Raw genomic sequence first — 18,901 nt, forward strand, 5'->3', positions numbered from 1 at the left:
TTCTCCATTGTATTATGAATTCTCTTTCCCCCCCTTCACTTGTATTTAGTTTCTTTGATGGTTTTTCATGGTGTTTTCCTTGTGAGAATGTCTTTTCTTTCCCACTCTTTTTGATGTTCTCTTATCTACTCTCCCTCTCTCCTGAATTCCCTATAAATGTTGAGGCCACCACCATCCTCTCAGTCACCAGGCTTGAAACCTCAGTGAAATACAAAACTCCTTACTCTCATACCCCTCATATTCAACCTGTTACCGAATCTTGTTGTTTCTACCTCTACAACCTCTCTCATATGTGCCCTCTTCTCTCAACTCGGACAACTACAACCCTAATTAAGGCCCACATCTCCTCTAACCTATGTTATTTCAATAATAGACTTCTGTCTGTACTCCTTGTCTCAAGTCTCTCCCCAAGCCAATACAGCATCCACTCAGCTGGCAACATGATTTTTCTAAATTGAAACTCTGACTACGTTACCCCCAGCCCTACCTTGCCCCTGCTAAATGAACACTATTGTTTCCCTATTACTCCCAGGAACAAATGTAAACTTCTTTGGTATTTAAAGAGCTTTATAACCTGGCCTCTTTCTACCTTTCTAGTCTTCTTACTCTTCTTACTAAATGTTATTCTTCTCCACACGTTATTTATTTATTTTTTAGTAACACTAGCTTGCTGACTGTTCCTTGAATGTGACATTCCATCTCTCATTCCATTCCATCTCTATGCCACCTTTCCCTCATACCTGGAATGCTCTGTGTCCCCTCTTCCCAATCACTTACTTTCCCTGACTTCCTTCAAGATTCAGCTCAAATCCCACCTACTCCAGGAGGCCTTCCCTGTTTCCTCTGGCTGTTAATGCCTTCCATCTGCCTAGTCATTTAAGTGCTGTCTTCTGTGTTAGAACATAAGCTCCTTGAGAGCAGAGACTGTCGTTTTTTCTTTATTTGGGTCCCTGGAATTTAGCACAGTGGCTGGCATATAGTAAGTGCTTATTGATTTGACTTGACTTCATTTCTTACAGATAACAGATAAATGTTATCACTGTATTATAAGTAATTGGTTCTTGCAAATACAATGAGGGATTTAATTTTTTTTGACTGTGGTTTTGTCTTCCCACCATGAAAAATCTTTGAGTTCATATTTCCAACAGAATTTTTTCATTTATAAAGGTAGTATCAAAAACAAAGGTAAAATACAATATGGTAGTAATTTCAAAAGTAATAAAATCATATTCTTTATGCTGGTTAATGTAAATGAAAACAAGATTATAAAATAGCATAGACCATTTGTATTAAATTGCTGAATGGAGCTCATGAGGCTTATTCATAGTGATTTATATTAAAAATATTTAAGGGAAAAATATAAAAGTATACAATAGAAATTATATTCAATATTCTATCCACAAAGGTCCATTGAAGTGTGTAGGTAGCATATTGTCTACTTACAGTAAGAATTCTTTAGAAAACTTATATTCCAAAGATTAAATGGAATTTCCCAGAACCAGGGTGAGGCTAGAGCCATATTCATACGGATATTCTAATTTTTTCCCTACACTCAATTTTGAATCAGGCCTGTGAAGGTGACTAAGTTTGTCTAGGAACACAATAGTAGAATAGGAAGATCTCCCATGTGAGCACAAGAAAAAACCTTGTTTGAGACTAGAAAGTGGAAGAGAATGTCACCTGGTCGCCAAATATTTTATACTCTTCATTTGACCAATTAATAATTAATTAATTAATTTGTAGTTTGATGGTATAGTTACCTTTCCTTAGCTTAATTAAGTGGTAGCCTGCCTTTCTGCCAAGCTGCAGAAAGTCAGTTAAAAAGCCAGGGATAGATGGGTATAACTGACACTACCACAAAGTGATATACCTAGCACACACACATACCACCTGTCACATTCCTAAAATCTCATTACAGGTATCTATTTTGCTTAAGAGAAACTCTAAAAGCAGAGTTTTGCATTTAGACATCCATTAATTAGAAACTACTGATTAATTCTAAATAATAGCACTTCAGTCTATATTACAGAAGTTTGTGATGGGATGCTGGCTACCTTGCATCACAGATTATATTCATGGCTTGCCATTAGCTGACACTTTAGAAGAGACTGACATTTATTTCTATATACTGAATAATTAACATTAAGTCTAAGAAATTAATCTCTAAACATATTTCTTTAAGGAATGTTACTGTAATGAAATAAAACATGACAAAACAGACAGGTCTTCACCCTACACCCCTGTAAAACAAAATTGATTGTAAGAAAAGTTGTTTATTGTTTGCTGTATCAAAAGTTCCACAAATGAAGGGACCATATCATTTTCTTAATCTCCTTGAAAGATCATCATGGACAATTTTATTGTTGCTATTTGACCCTGTAATTTCCTCAGAGTAGAGCAAATCCTAATGTGAAAAATTTCTCCACCAAAACAGCTCTTCCTGTCAAGTATAACACTAAGATTTGTTCTTAGGTCTGTAACTTACTGTCTTAGAGAGTTAGTCATTTAGAGCCCTGAGAAGTTAGGTGACTAACCCATGGTCTTATTGCTAGTACATGTCAGAGGCAAGACTTGAACCCAGGTCTTCCTGACTGTAAGGCTGGATCTCTATGACATGCTGCTACCCTTTGAACATTCAATAAATATTAAATTACTCAACTAATCAACAAATAATATTTCTGAGTAAGTCAGAAAAAGGAAGCAGACTGATTAAAAGGAGATAACTGGTGTTTACATACAAATACCCTGGCAATCAACTATTATTATTTATAACCTTATAAGATCATACATTATGCATGGTGCTATATTACAGAAAGTACAAAATGAGAAACAAAGTTCCAGTTTCTGAGTAATTTAGATTATGGAAGCTAGGGGAGGAAAACTTTTTCAAACAACATGATTTGAAATAAAGAGGAAAAATGTTATGAAAATATCTTGCATAACAAACTTTGAAGGACTATTGGAACAAATAATTTTAGAAATAATTTAAAGTCAGTGAAGAAGACAAGTTCAAAAAAGCCTGTGTGATGAGACAGTCAGAAAATGATGGAGTTACGAAAGTTTTTTTAAGCATATTTATTGATACTTATTGTTTTGACAGAAGAGATATTTCCCAATATCAATATATCTCATCTAAAAGCACACTCCTCAAGAAATGTATTAACAGTTACTGACAGAAAAGAAAGGTATGTACTTCAACTTTGTCATTATTGCACTTATAGTAACTGTCATATTTGTTTACTTATTGCAAATAATAATGCAGTTACTATGAATGGACAGTTTACCATATTCCTTGGAAAGTTAAAGAAAGGAGTTAGCTGAGTGGGTTTTATTTTATATTCCAAAGTAACAATATTTTTTCATTGAACATTTGGTAATCACATATTGTAGTACTGATGATAAATATTTAGAAAAAAAACCATCATGAAAATAATTGCAACATTTGTTGGAGATGATATGACAGAGAAATTCTATAAAGAACTTCGTAACTCCAAATAAAATAAACTTGGTGACTTCAACGGAAAGGTGAGAAAATATGAGGATGGTGAGAAATCTATGGGAAAGTAGGGTTTAAAAAAATAAAGGAAGTATAGTTCAGAAAAAAAGAAATAAATGAGGTCAAAATCTTATAGATTATACAGAAGTCTTACATCATTATATCATGAATATTTTCTTTAAAAAAATAATTGGTAGGCACTGGAATAGTAAGCACCAAATAACATAAAAAGGATTGAAACTGATTATATATTAACAACCATGAAAGACTTATGGATATGGAAGTTATCCTTTATTCATCTGCTTTTCCATAGTCTGACCACTGACTGATCAGAGCTAAGATCAGAATTCATAATAAACAAAAAGAAAGAATAGTAATGAGGAAAAGATAGTGCATGCAAATAAGAAGTTTTAACTTTGAATTATTTAAACAAGTTATTGAAAATTTATAAAAAGGGAACTGGACGACAGAAATTACAACATCAAATGTAAGCCCCTGGGCAGATTGTTTAATTGATAGTATTTGTATCTTTAGTGCCAAATACAGTGCACGGCACATAGTAGGCACTTAATTAATGGTTGTTGATGGACTCATTAATAATAATTTCATCCAGAAGTTAAACCAATGTAAATAACAACAAGGTAGCAAAAAGAGCCAAGAAAATGACTTAGGTAGTCAAGATTTGACTTATTTGCAAAACTGAGACAGATGGTTATGGAAATAAACACTATTATAATAAAAATGCTCCAAATAACTAATAATTAGAGATCAATGGACAGTTCCACTAACAGTATATTAGTGTGCCTATTTTCCTGAAGCCTTTCCAACAATTATCATTTTCCCTTTTTGTGAGACTCATTCTTTCAATACAAATAGTTTACTAGTGTTGTATGGCAGCAAGACTTCGAACAGCATTCCTTTAAAGAACTTATAAGAATTAAATAAGTATGCTCCACTGATGCCTTACAATGTCAGTGAAAAAGCAAAGAACTCCAGAGTGTTGGGTGGTTGCCCTGTTGCAGACTTTTGGCAGGGGATGAATGAAAGCTGTAGAAGAAAAACAGGCATGGATGCATTTTAATCCTAATTGAGAGAACTCCCATATTTAATTCTAATTGAGAGAACTCCAAAAAGTGATGAGATGATAGATCCATTTGAGTACTGAGCTGTCATTGTGTATATTATTTTATTTTGGTTTGGTTTTGGCTCTGATTGCCTCCCCTTGCATCACTTCAAAGAAGTTCCTACATATTTTTCTGATTTTTAATATGTCATGCCTTATAATATAGCAATATTTGATTATATTTATGTAGCATAATTTCCCCATTCATTCTCAAGTCAATGGACACATAATTTCAGCTTTTTGTCTGTCTGCCTTGGGGACTTCTCAGTGAGCCCTTCTTTGCCTTTATCTGGCTGTCCCTCAACTTAGACTTATGTCTTTGCCTTGGGGACTTCCCTGGGAGCAGCTATTTGTGGCCTCTGCCATTGTCTCTGAGACTTCCTAGGGAATCCAAGATCCAGCCCGACTTCCTGTGGTCTTCTCTCTACTTTTATATTCAGAAACTCTGAAATTCCTTTATTTGATCATAATCTGTTATCATTCTACCTTCTACTACATCTGTCTACATTCTACCATTCTAGTCTACTGCCTTGTTAACACCAGAAATATCACTTAGAAATTTCAATGTCACTACCGTATCCCAAGTATGGATAGTTTTGTCATTCAGTCCTCCAAGTTCAAATCTTTCTAGAGGTTGAAAAGGTTATTTTCTTCAAATGTCTCTCATAAAATGACGAGAACACAATAGTCCCGTGTATCCTACTATCCAAGGCAGCAATGTGGCACATCCTCAATGTTCCCCTTAATCTATGCCTGGGGTCCTGTGAGTCCAGATGGAAATAACAGCTGATGAGATCACACTTGTTGCTTGAGGCTCTGGGGAGAGCTCTTTGTCTTGCCCTGGTTGGTACTGCAATCCTTGATTTCTGCATTTCTACAACTACCTTCTTTTCAAGAGTACACAGGGCCAGGGTATGGCCATCTCCACAATCATAGCAAAAAGACATTCTGCCTTTTGGCTTTCTCCTGGTAGTGGTGTTCATGTCAGGTTGCCTTGGCTTCCCCTCTATTGTCCTGGTAGAACAGGTTCATTTCTGTAACCACTTCTCAACAGTGTCTATTTTCTGAGCCTATGCCTCCAGGGCTTTACTTTCTCTGATTATGTAAGAGCAGATGTTTCTGAGGAGGATGCAATGGTATGATGCAATGGTAGAGCTGACCTCTTGTCAGAACTCTTCCATTAACATATACTTTCAATTATAAAAGGAAAATTGTCACATGACCAATGTTCTCACGTTGCCATGGCATCATTTAGGGATAGTCTTTTGGCTATTTGGTTCAATTTTCTCCTACTTCCTTTTTCAGGAAGAAACATTCCTTTCTATATATGAATCTAACTAGATGTCTCTCCATCCATGCCAAAAATTGGTATGGTAACTTTCTTTTGCACTGGAAACTTTAGTGCCATAGAATTCCTTTTAAACATTCTAGCTATGTGACCTCAGGGTTTCTGTATTTTATATTCTGCTGGTATTCAAAGGTAGGGCCCTTAGTACTTTCCATTATATTTCTGGCTGATGCCTGCCAAACTCTTAGTAGCTCTACTGTATACTCAGACCCAATTTCTACAGACTCTATCACTGGTGAGAAAGTACTATAGAGAGGCTTTTTTTTTTTTGCTACCATGGCAACTTTTCCTGGACCTGATCACCGGTGATGTTTCTTTGTGCCTCTCAAAGGACCTAGAACTCTACTGATATACTAGCGAACTACCTTTTTCTACCATAAGGAACCTATTTTGGGCCTCCTCACAGATGAGTATGCTACCCCTCTCTCAGGGGAACAGGCCTTCCATCTAAGCATTGCTAACTCTCAATAGAACAAACATTGAACACTGAAGCTCAAAACTCTGGCTCCGAGGCACAGAGAATATAGACTCAACCTCACTCACAGATGAGTTTGATCCTGACTTCTGGAATCTTGCCTTCCTGTAGAGGTGAAAGCCCATGCTTAAGTTTAAGCTTGTGTCTCAACTACTGTTCTATATCATGACCATCACTTAGCAATGCTGCAAAATTTATGCAAGCACTTTCCTACTTTTGGGAAGAGATTGTAAGCCAGTTGTTTTATACTACCCTTTTCCGAATTTGTTCAGGTATTCTAAGTGATCAATGGAGTCTGGCTATTCACAGAGCACATCCTTAGAGGAGTTTCCTAACAAGATTCCAATAAACTATTCTACCGTCTCCCAACTATTTTACTTTGCCTACTAATACTTGATATCCTCAGTTCTGCACACAAAGTCTACTCCAAATGTCAACATTTCTCAACTGACAGTATTGTTCAACTATCACACTCACATTTTTGCACTATTGATTTGCAATGCAAATATCTAACCAATCACCAATGGGTTACTAACTGACCAAACAAGTAAGCCAAGCTCCAAAATAATGGATATTCAGAATCAGAAAGAAGTTATATGCATTAGCAGTAATAACAGGAACTGAACATCAGCAAAGCAAACAAGAAAAAATAACTATAACAATGGCATTTCACCTGCACATTGATAGGCAATTGGATAGTGGTGATCCTTTGGGCACCATCAAATAATAAGTATTACTAATAAACAGATGGAGACACAGGGATAGGATAGATCAAGTTCAATGAAAGTTGTTATACAGAGAAGGGGGAAAAACAAAACAATGCAAAATGAAAGAAATTCAAAGTGAAAATATCATTCCAAGCAAATTCCAACTGATAACCTCAGTTAGAGGGAGAAGAAAATAAAACATCACAACAAGAAATAAAAGTGTGTTTTGAATGCAAATTGTAAATCAAATTTGAAAGAAAAAATCCAAAAAATTACAAATTAAAATAAGAAAATTCAATATCCAATAATCTTCCTCAAAAGTAGTAAATGTTGGGCTAGATCCAACTTTAAACTCAAATTGTAGAAGTTAAATGAATTAATGAGAGTTTTCAGAAAAATAAATATTTAAAATATTTGTATAACAGGTATTGTTAATGCATGCAACAATAATGAAGGAAATTCTGTTTTAAAAGAAACAAAACACGCACAAAAAAAGAATTTAAAATAAGTTTCAAATTCCAAAAGTAGATAAAAGAAAATCCTCAAATAAACATCCCAGGTAAGGAAATAGCCTCCAAACTTTGGAAATTTAGGGAGGTCTGGCCACTCTACCCAGATCACACTTTCTTCCTCCTCCTAGACAGCCCACAGGACATGACCTTAACCTCTACTTGCCTCTACTTCATTCCTCACTCTGGAGACCATAACTTCACTGAAACACATGCCACTTTAAGCCACTTGAATCTTGTTTACTCAAGACTCCATGAACTAGGAAAAATGGTCTCAAGTCACATGGCTAATTTATTTCAGCTACTTAGCAGAATGTATAAATATTAATTAATACAAAATAAAAATTACCAGATTTCTGTTTCATTTGTTTAGCCCACAACTAATAGAAAAACAAATCATCAAAAAACCCTACCATTTTGCCAAGGTACTAACTTCTACAATGTTTAACTCTGTGTTTTCCAAGCTAGTCTCTGGCTTCCTCCACTGCAATTCTCTAATAAGCAATTAATTAACACACCCACACACACACATTGCATGTCATTTATGACATCATAATTCATAAAAGACAAGAATGAGATTTAGAGAAAATAGTGAAGCAAATAAATAACTGCCAGAGGTAGGCACGGGGAAAAAGGAGTTAAACAACGTCATTGTCCTTTTGTTCATCTTAAGGAACATCAGACTGCAGCTTCCAGCCACCCTCATCATTTTTTCCCTAATGAGCGGAGGCTGTGGTTGATGAAGCTAAGCCTGCAATGTCCAAAGGCTATTCCTGAGCTCACATCACAAAAAGCCTGCAGAGAGTTCTTTCTCTTGGAATGCCATTGTATGAATACCTTTGCATTCAATCATCTCCAAATCTGTATTGCAACTGTTCTAGCTCATTGGGATTTCATGCTCAGCTTCCTCTTAACCTGATAGTCCATGGAGAAACTCCTCAGATAATCTCTCAGGTCAGGAAAAAAACAACATTGTCTGCCCAGGACTACAATTCCCAGGATTCATCTTTAGTTAGGTTTCAAAACATTTCTGTGCCCAGAGGGAAAGTTTGAGTGCCCAGTTAAATTAGAAATTAAAGTTTTTAAGGGCAGGGTCTGTTTTGTTTTTTGTCTTTGTATCCTGCAGTGCTTAGTAAGAACTTAGGAAATTTTGTTCAAGTGGATTCTCTTTTTATAATGGTTTGGTTGCTTTTTAACTACTACCAGTTATTTCTTGATCTAAATTTCTTCAAATTCCAATAACCTCTTTAACATGTGAAGTGATTTATCTTATTCAATAACAGCTACTCAATGATTAAATTGCAAAGAAACACACACAAAGAATGTTAAAAGGGAGATTTGAAAATATGATCCGAGTTAATTAGAAGAATTTTTGTTTAACATATTTACATCCAGATTTATAATGGATATGGTTATATGTCACATGTAAGTAATGAAACTACACTTGTCCTTAAATAGTACAACACTGCTTTACGGCAACTACCTGTAAAGCAAATTTACCTTCTATTTTGTATATACGTGTACGTTTTGTTAAAAAAAAAAGTAATTTCTCACAAAATTCATTTCTAAAAAATTTCACAGACCTTGGGAAAATTAAAAAAAAAAGAATTGAAATACTTTTCCTCATCTATCACTTTTTTATGATCATGCTATAGATTATTCAATTCATTTTCTTCACTGAGTCAGCACTGATATTCAATTATAGTCTTCATTTGTTTTCTTTTCAAAGCAATGAAAACAGTTAAATATCTAAAAGTTCCTATAAAACAAAATTGAAAATACACTAAGAAATTCTAGGTTACAATTAAAATTAAACAATATTGTCTGTTCATCCAAAGAAAACCCACTTCATAGGAGGAAAAAAGAAAACACAGACAAAATGTGTCTTCCCAAATAGGACAATAAAATCCCTCCTAGGAGCAAGAATTTCTGAACCTCAGAAAGGCCTAAAAAAAGAATTAAAAAACTATGTTTTTTTTTTTTAGAAATAAGCAACGAGAAATTATTGCTTTATTCTTGCAGATGAGCTCCCACATGTAGAGTGTGTGTGTGTGCACGCACGTGCGTATGTGTGAGTGTGCACACACATATGTATGTTGTCCATGTAGGTTATATGTGTCCTCATGGATGTGTCTAGATATGTTCACAAAGGTGCATGAGACAGCTCCAGAGTTTTATCAAGCTCTCCAACCATTCTCCACCAAAGAAGAAAGTTGTTCAAATGGGTTTGAACTCTTGGAATACATTTGTAGTAAGAAAAACATGTATTCCTTGGATTGGTGGTCTCACGTTTTCTTTTTTAAGTAGTCTTCAGTTTCTACACAACTAAGTGAAGAGCAATGAATTTGTACTCAGGGGGCGTCAGCCAGTCTCAGATTTGCCACTTAATTACCTATGTGACTTGGGGTAAATCACTTAACATCTCTGGGCCTCTGTATCCTCACCAATAAAATGAAGAGCTGGATGATGTGGCCTCTAAAGGTCCTTCCAGTTTTAAATCTATAATTCTATATTTCTTGGAATTCTTTGAATCATAGTCCCTGATAGATCGGGTTAATTACACCCAGTATACATTGATGCTTATACCTAATACCTTGTAACCATTCTACTTCTAGGCAGTTTGAAATGTAATTCATTCCATTTTCAAAAAGGCTAGGGTCTACTATTTACACAACTTTTAGAAGGATGAGCATTTCAACATCTTCAACTGAAGCAGTCAAAATTTCCCAATTAACTGTTTCTCTTTCTATTCTAAAATTCCAAAAAATGCTATCTGTCCCTTTACACTTGTGGAAAACAACAGCTTAATAAGTGAAATGCAGATATCCTCAATTGCCTAAGCTAATGAAAAGAGATCAAATATGTAAACAATCCATGGATCAATGAAAAACTTTATTTCAAGCTCATGTCTAACTAAATCTTTAACCAGAGATGCTCCTCTTCTAGTCATTGCCCACCTTTGGTAGAAGTGATAATAAGTAATGAGGGGAGAAGGGAGCAAACATTTATTTAGTTCCTACTATGTGCCAGGCACTATGCTAAGTGCTTTACAAATATTATCTGGTTTAATATGGATAGCAAAATAGAGAAAAATTCTGCAGGCTGTATTATTCCTCTTAAATAATCTACTTCGTATGCCAAAAAAAATCATTATAGAAAGAAGGGAAACTATTTAAAACAGAAAAATAAGCATATGTTTAGCATGTTCTTAAATTTAGGCAATCTAGAATCAACCTGCATTTTTTGAGTTGTTTAACAAAGGGGGAATTTATATTTTATTGAGTTTGATTACAGTTTAACTTTGAAAAATGGAAATTACTCTAAGATACATGCTTTTGATCTTCCTTGAAAGTACACTTGGATTTTTAAATAAAGGTAAATTGACTGAAGATTATCATCTGAATTCTACTGAACCTCAACCATAAAGCATTAAAACTTTTGTCTCTCCCAAACAGGGTATTGCCTCAGTCATTCATACCACTAATAAAATGTTATGTTGATATATAGTAGTATGATTATCGTGTTTTGAATACTACCCTATAACAATTTACTGCAATAGAAAGCTAAACAAAGATAGAAAATAATTTTTATGCATATAAAATGATAAACAGGAAATAAATTAGTGTGTCTAAAGAAAATCATGAAATCCTCACGAAAAACAGTTGGCTTAGCAGAATATTAGTCATCCAATGGATGGCAAAGGCCAAAAGCTGCTGAAAATTTGAATTTTCAGATAGTCAAAGCATAAATATCTTTAATATACTTTATCTTTAAAAAGGTAATAAAAACAAAACGTACACACATACACACACACACAAACTTGATTCCTTAAGAAAGGGGTTATTACTTCTGTGTAGTTGACAGTGACTGGTTCAACTCTATCTTGAATATGATCTCAGTAATACTTGTTGAATTGAAAAAGAATTCCCATAAAAGACTCTGGCATTATTGAACCAAAGTATTGATCATAGAAATTAAGCTGGAATGGATCTCTGAGATCTAGTTTAACCCTCATTTTACAGATGAGGACACAGACTTAGTAATTTGTCTGAAGCCACACAGCTATTTGGTGGTAAAGTTGTGAACAGAACTTGTCTTCCATGTATTTTTATTTATGGGGCTCTTTAATATTTATTAGATTAAAATAGATTTTTTTAAGTGTACATAACTTACCTAGTCATTTCTAAAAATTTTTGAGCATTGAATCATTTGTTACCATTTATGAAAATGTTGTGTATAAATATGGCAAAAAAACCCCCAAAAATAAAACAACACACAAATCCACCCAAACCCACTAATATATTCTCAGAATTTGAAACAAAAGAAGTGCAGGTGGAATTAAAAAGACATGTCAGGAAATAATTTTCAATGAAGCATACTACACTAAAGTTAAATTTTTTTCCTCATGTTAGGACAAATATTTTACAATCATGCAAAATGGCCATAAAATCTCTAATGAACAATTCTGTAAAAAATGTTTGACTCAGTTAATTTAATTATATGAACACAGAGCTTTCATCACAAGTGACACAAGTTGAGGGCCCAATAAAGTGCTCATGATATTACTTTGAAAATCGGATTATTGAAATGTATACTTTTAGAAATAGTTTTCAAGTAACAATTCTAATATAAGGATATGTTTTAATGATCATGCTCTACTGAATTATGATTGTAAGACTGTAGTTTAGCTATGCCCATAATTTCAGGTTATGCAAAGCATATGTTTATGTGCTGCATGAAAAAGAACTAATGAAGAATCTTAAACACTTAAGAAGTGAATGAGAATAATATCATTGAATTCAGGGTTGGGAAAGGTCCAACAGGAGAAAACATCAGTTAATGAAGCAGTTTGTTTCTGTTTCTTTCTATCAATAACCTTTACCCAACCTTCCCTTTCTACCCATTCAAATAATCATTTCATCCTTGTAATTGCAAGAAGTGTTAAGTGAGGAGTTTGCAATAATATCCATTTCCTCAATGAGTTCATTTTTTAAATAAAAAGAAAATAACTGAAAGACACATACAAAATATCCTATTTAGATATATAAACATGTGTGTAAAATTTTATATATACATATGTAAATATATACAATATGTATATACACACACACATATATACGTGTATATATAATTTATGTTTTACACAAACACATATAACAGGAAACAGAGATATATACATATCTTAAAAATAGAACTAAACTACAACTTGTATAATTAATTACATGGTATAATGACAGAGTATGGTTTATAAATATGAAATTGCCAACCTTGCCTCAACCTTTGAAAAAAGTCAAAGTATATTTATTGTCTTTGCTTCTTTTCACCTCTTCTTACTAATAAAATTTGTTTTCTTTTTTTTTTAAGATATCCTTTTCAAAAAGTATCAACTATATGCATCACTAATGCAGGTCACATTATTAATGATCTAGTGAATACTGATGAAAGACATCCACATTTAAAGATACATAATTTAATGTGATTAGTCTCAATTAAACATAAAAGTAATACACAGATAGAAGGAAAATAAAACTGATGCTAAAAAGTTGCCATAACACTGCCTTGACAATTCTGAGAATATATCATTCTATGTTGTTTTTGTTCACGCACACACTCTCTCTCTCTCACACACACACACACACACACACACACACACACACACACTCACAAATAAAATAATACCATAACAGAAGGGTTCTGTATCTGTGTTTAAAGAAGGGGTTGTTGGCAAACACCACAGCTCACTTCTGCTGAAATGTACACAACTGATATATGCAGCACAGAAAGCTGGCACCAAGGGCTTATAACCTTAATTTGCCTGCAAGAAGGAATGGAGATTTACCTTCAGAGCACGTTCTTGATTGTTTTCAGCAGTCAGATGTCTCATGTTGTTTGCTGAAGTCTGGTTCTGCTCTTTCAGATGATGAAGCTCCTGCTCTAGCCGTTTGCACTGCAACGAGAAAAGAATCCCATTAAGTAAAGGAGCTATGGCACATATATATATATATTTTTTTACAACAAGCCACACGAAATTAATGTAAATAACACCATCACTTTTTCTAAAAGAGAAGGCATTTTAGCAAAAGGAAAGCTTCAGGAAAAGCAATGTTTAATCTTTAAGGTAAAATAATACTGAAGAAATAGCGTTCTTCTACCATCTCATTTTTTTGTAATTCCTGTCTAAATCATTAAAATGAACATTTTTATTAGATTAAGTAAAACATGCAAAATAGCTTACATTTTGTTCTAATTAGATGAGTTATTTACTATTTATCTGATATTTGGCTAAAATAATAACATATTATGTATGTTCCTGATCATTCTTTTATAGAAATTACATTAAAATCTTAACAAAATATTCTATATTCTACAATCATCATTCATTAATTTTATTTTAACTTCTAAAAATAAAATATATTTATGTGTAATATATATACTAAGAAACTTTTAAATTTCTTTATTATGGAGTGAATTCAGATAAATACCTGGGTAAATTATTTTGAAAGCAAAATCCCTAAGTAGCTATAACTGCATGACTTAGAAAGAGAAAAAACAAATTCAACCTGATGCTACTTGGCCCTCATTTACATTAATCTTCACTTCCAAATAGGTATGGAGACATCAAACAACTGTTATTAACAGATTAGATTTTTGATAATTTAAAGAATATCAACAAAAAACCCAGAAAATTATTAAAAATCAAATATAGCAATTCATACATACACATAAAGCCACATGTCTTTCTAAGTAACGATTATGTTTCTGAAAATTGTATGTAAATTTTCATAAACCATGGCATTTAAAGTACACCATAAGAACTGGCTTTTTAAAGAAAAAATTGTGGGGGGCAGTTAGGTGGCGCAGTACATAGCACACCAGCCCTGTAGTCAAGAGGACCTGAGTTCAAATCTGGCCTCAGACACATAACACTCACTAGCTGTGTGACTCTGGGCAAGTCACTTAATCCCAACTGCCTCACCAAACAAAACAAAACAAAACAAAAAACAAAAAAATTGTGGTGAATTATTTAACTTCGTGTAGTTTTAGAATTTTTCCAGGTATTCAACCCCTCCAAATACCTGTAAAAAATGGCTCCAAACAAATTCTAGAGTGCAGAACCCACAAAAAGACAGAGTGAAACAAATTCCAGCCCAAGACAACCTGGAGAGTTGACTGGAAAGGTCTATTGTGCCAGGCTGGGAGAGGAGCATAGTTCAGCATGGGCACACATGCAAAGACCAGGCCTCAGGGGAATGAATCACAGGCAGCTGTGGTGGTTTCCAGGCTTCTCAACCCACAAATGCCAAAGACAACTTTGAAGGTCAGTAGGAAAGGTCTATTGGACCATGGTGAGAGAGAAGCCCAGTCCAAGCCCTAGTCCCGATGCAGCCACAGGGTCACTGCTTCTGGAGCTCTCTCAGGCCATAGAGAGAGGGGGAATTGAGTGGCTAATCATAGAGGGATTGTAGGGTTCTCTTTGCTGGTTTTGGGGCAGGATTCTCTTGCTTTGCCCATGCTTGGATCTGGGTGGCAGTCCTGGGGTGAGGAGGAATGCTGGCATGGTAGAGCTTGTAGTGGTGGTGGAGAGGGGTCACTCACAGACTAGAGCACAGGCCAGGAAAGGAGTAAACACCTCGCCTACCAACTTGGAAGAATGGAAAATGTACAGGTCCCTAGAAGTATCTCTGAAAACAGCTGCACAAAACCCCCAAAGCTTGGGACTGTACATTCTCCACACTGGAAGTAGACTTCTACCTTAACAAAGAGTTTAAAGCTCAAGTAACTGTCTAGGAACATGAGCAAACTATGAAAAAAAAAAGGCACACCATAGAATCTTCCTTTAGTGCAAAGAAGATCAAATCATACAACCAGAAGAAGAGAACAAAGTCAAAGCTCCTACATCCAAAGCCTCCAAGAAAACCATGAATCAGTCCCAGGCCATGGAAGAGCTCAAATAGGAGTTTGAGAAGCAAGCAAGAGAAGTAGAGGAAAAACTGGGAAGAGAAATGAGAGTGATGCAAGAAAATCATGAAAAACAAGTCAACAGCGTGCTTAAGGAGACCCCAAAAAATACTGAAGAAAATAACACCTTAAAAAATAGCCTAACTCAAAAGAGGCAAAAGAGGTCCAAAAAGCCAATGGGAAACAGAATGCCTTCAAAAGCAGAATTGACCAAATGGAAAAAGAAGTCCAAAAGCTCACTAAAGAAAATACTTCCTTAAAAATTTGAATGGAGCAAATGAAAGCGAATGACTTATGAGAAATCAAGAAACAATAAAACAAAACCCAAAGAATGAAAAAAATAGAAGACAATGTGAAATATCTCATTGGAAAAAAAACTGACCTGGAAAATAGATCCAGGAGAGAGAATTTAAAAATTGTTGGACTACCTGAAAACCATGATCAAAATAAGAGCCTAGACATCATCTTTCAAGAAATTATCAAAGAAAACTGCCCTGATATTCTTGAACCAGAGGGTAAAATAGAAATTGAAAGAATCCACCGATCACCTCCTGAAAGAGACCCCCAAAGGAAAACTCCTAGGAATATTATAGCCAAATTCCAGAGTTCCCAAGTCAAGAAGCAAGCAGCCAGAAAGAAACAATTCAAGCACTGTGGAAACACAATCAGGATAACACAAGATTTAGCAGCTTCTACATTTAAGGGATCAGAGGGCTTGGAATATGATATTCTGGAGGTCAACGGTATAGGATTGCAACCAAGAATCACCTACCCAGCAAAACTGAGTGTAATCCTGCAGGGGGGAAAATGGATATTCACTGAAATAGAGGACTTTCAAGCATTCTTGATGAAAAGACCAGAGCTGAACAGAAAATTTGACTTTCAAATATAAGACTCAAGAGAAGCATGAAAAGGTAAAGAGGAAAGAGAAATCATAAGGGACTTATTAAAGTTGAACTGTTTACATTCCTACATGGAAATATGATATTTGCAACTCATGAGACCTTTGTCAGTATTAGGGTAGTTGGAGGGAAAAAATTATATGTATATAGATAGACAGATAAATAGACAGATAGAGAGATAGATAAAGGGCACAGGGTGAGTTGAAAATGAAGGGGTGATATCTAAAAAATAAAATTAAGGGGTGAGAGAGGATTATACTGAGAGAAGGAGAAAGGGAGAGGTAGAATGGAGTAAATTATCTCACATAAAACAGATAAGAAAAAGCTTTTCCAGTGGAGGGAAGTTGGAAAAGGTGAGAGGGAATGAGTGAATCTTATTCTCATTGGATTTGGCTTAAGGAGGGAATAACACACACATTCAATTGGGAATGTAAATCTATCTTACCCTATAGGAAAATAGGGAGGAAGGAGATAAGAGAATGGGGGGATGACAGAAGGGAGGGTAGATTGAGGGAGGGGGTAAAATCAGAAGCAAACACTTCTGAGGAGGGACAGGGTCAAAAGAGAGAAAAGAATAAATGGGGGTGGGATAGGATAAAGGGAAATATAGTTAGTTTTCCACAACATGATTACTATGGAAGTATGTTACATGATTACACATGTATAACCTGTATCGAGTTGCTTGCCTTCTCAATGAGGGTGGGCGGGGAGGAAGGAAGGGAGAAAATTTGGAAACTAAAGTTTTAAAAACAAATGTTAAAATTGTTTTCACATGCAACTGGGAAATAAGATATACAGGCAATGGGGTATAGAAATCTATCCTACCTTACAGGAAAATAGAAGGGCAAGGGGATAAGAGAGGGGGGGGGGTGATATAAGGGAAGGCAGTCTAGGGGAACAGGTATTCGGAATGCATGCTGTCTTGGGGTAGGGGGAGGGGTGAGATGGGGAGAAAATTTGGAACTCAAAATCTTGTGGAAGTGAATGTTGAAAACTAAAAATAAATTAATTTTAAAAAATTAAAAAAAAAAGAAAGATTAAAAAATAAAATAAAATAGGGACAAGCCCTGGTCTCAAGTGCTACTCAATGTAGATAACGTCTTTTTAAAAATGAGAATAATATCTATTCTTCTCTAGTTCTGCAGTACCTGTTCCATTATTTATTGCTTATATGTTTTAAAATAAGTTTTATTGATGCATCTTTTAAATTCACTCCCCCAGAAAGCTATCTTATATAAAAATATTTTAAAGAAAAAAAAAAAGAAAAAAATCAGCAAAACTGATCAATAGAAAAAGACCGAAAATATGGACAATGTACTGTACTTGTGGACCTACCACCTTGGCAATGGTGTGCAGATATCTTGTCATATTTCTTCTTTGAAGTCATATATTTGTTCTTTCTAATTTCGCAACGTACACTTATGATTGTTTTGTGGCTGTTCTTTCCATTTAAATTGTTGTAGTCATTGTTTATATTGCTTTCTTGGCTCTGCTGACTTCAATTTGCATCAGTTAATATAGATCTTTCCATGTTTCTCTATTTATTACATTCTTCATTTCTTATAGCATGATAAGATTTCATTACATTCATGTACCACACTTTGATTAGTTGTCCTCTTATTGACAGACATCTACATGGCTTCAATTTTGCTATTACTACAAATGGTGCTATAGGTATTTTGGTTAATTGTATAAATATTTTGGTGTATTATTTTTTAAAGATTACTGATAGTGAATTAGCCAATCCTTTTCTTAATCTAGAATATAGTCAATCTGGGCTTGGTGACTTGAACTCATCAATGACAGCTAGGTGCTCTCTCTTAACACTCATCTTCAACTCCGTATTAGCTATTTCTATATTGTCCATTCCTATGATAAATATATGAAATTCTCCCTGATAGAATGAGAAGGGCAGCTAGTCCTTGGCTGGCAGAAGACTAGTCATACACTTGGTCACCTTTTAAAAGATATCTTGCTAAGCTCTATAAAAGACCAGGATCAGCTTTATGAAATACGAACCCCTGCACCTATCTTAGAGAATGCAGGGATGTTAAAGGATTGGGGAAGTGATTTTTATTCCCTCTCCCCCATTATCATGGCAGCATGGCTACTTACAAAATAGGAGTTAAAGCATCCATTTGGGAGAAGAGATGCATAGTCTGCAGACAGATGCAAAAAGGGAGAATAAAGTTGACATACATGAGGTAGAAAGGAGTTGGACCTCTGGCAGAAAAGAAGAAAGCTAACAATGGACTCCAGAGAGAACTAATGCTGGCAATTCAGAGTTTAACTATAGAGAAGAGTGGACCCTAGGAGCCCAGCTAAGCCACAGACCTAGCAAAGATGCTCTGCCTGGGGGTGGACTGGGAGGAGGGTTGAAGA

The 18,901-nt window shown here is 34.9% G+C and overlaps 1 protein-coding gene across 3 annotated transcripts in view; it reads right to left on the minus strand.

Moving 5' to 3' along the window:
* MIPOL1 (mirror-image polydactyly 1) overlaps positions 1-18,901 on the minus strand; it is a 476,051-nt gene that overhangs the window by 199,439 nt on the left and 257,711 nt on the right. For all 3 annotated transcript variants that reach the window (XM_027847439.1, XM_027847437.1, XM_027847438.1), the window contains one exon: positions 13,498-13,605. In XM_027847439.1, coding sequence (XP_027703240.1) covers positions 13,498-13,605 — 108 coding nt within the window. The remainder of the gene's footprint in view (positions 1-13,497; positions 13,606-18,901) is intronic.

The sequence above is a fragment of the Vombatus ursinus genome, unplaced genomic scaffold, assembly GCF_900497805.2.
Source record: "Vombatus ursinus unplaced genomic scaffold, bare-nosed wombat genome assembly UNPS02015406.1, whole genome shotgun sequence".
Lineage (NCBI taxonomy): Eukaryota > Metazoa > Chordata > Mammalia > Diprotodontia > Vombatidae > Vombatus > Vombatus ursinus.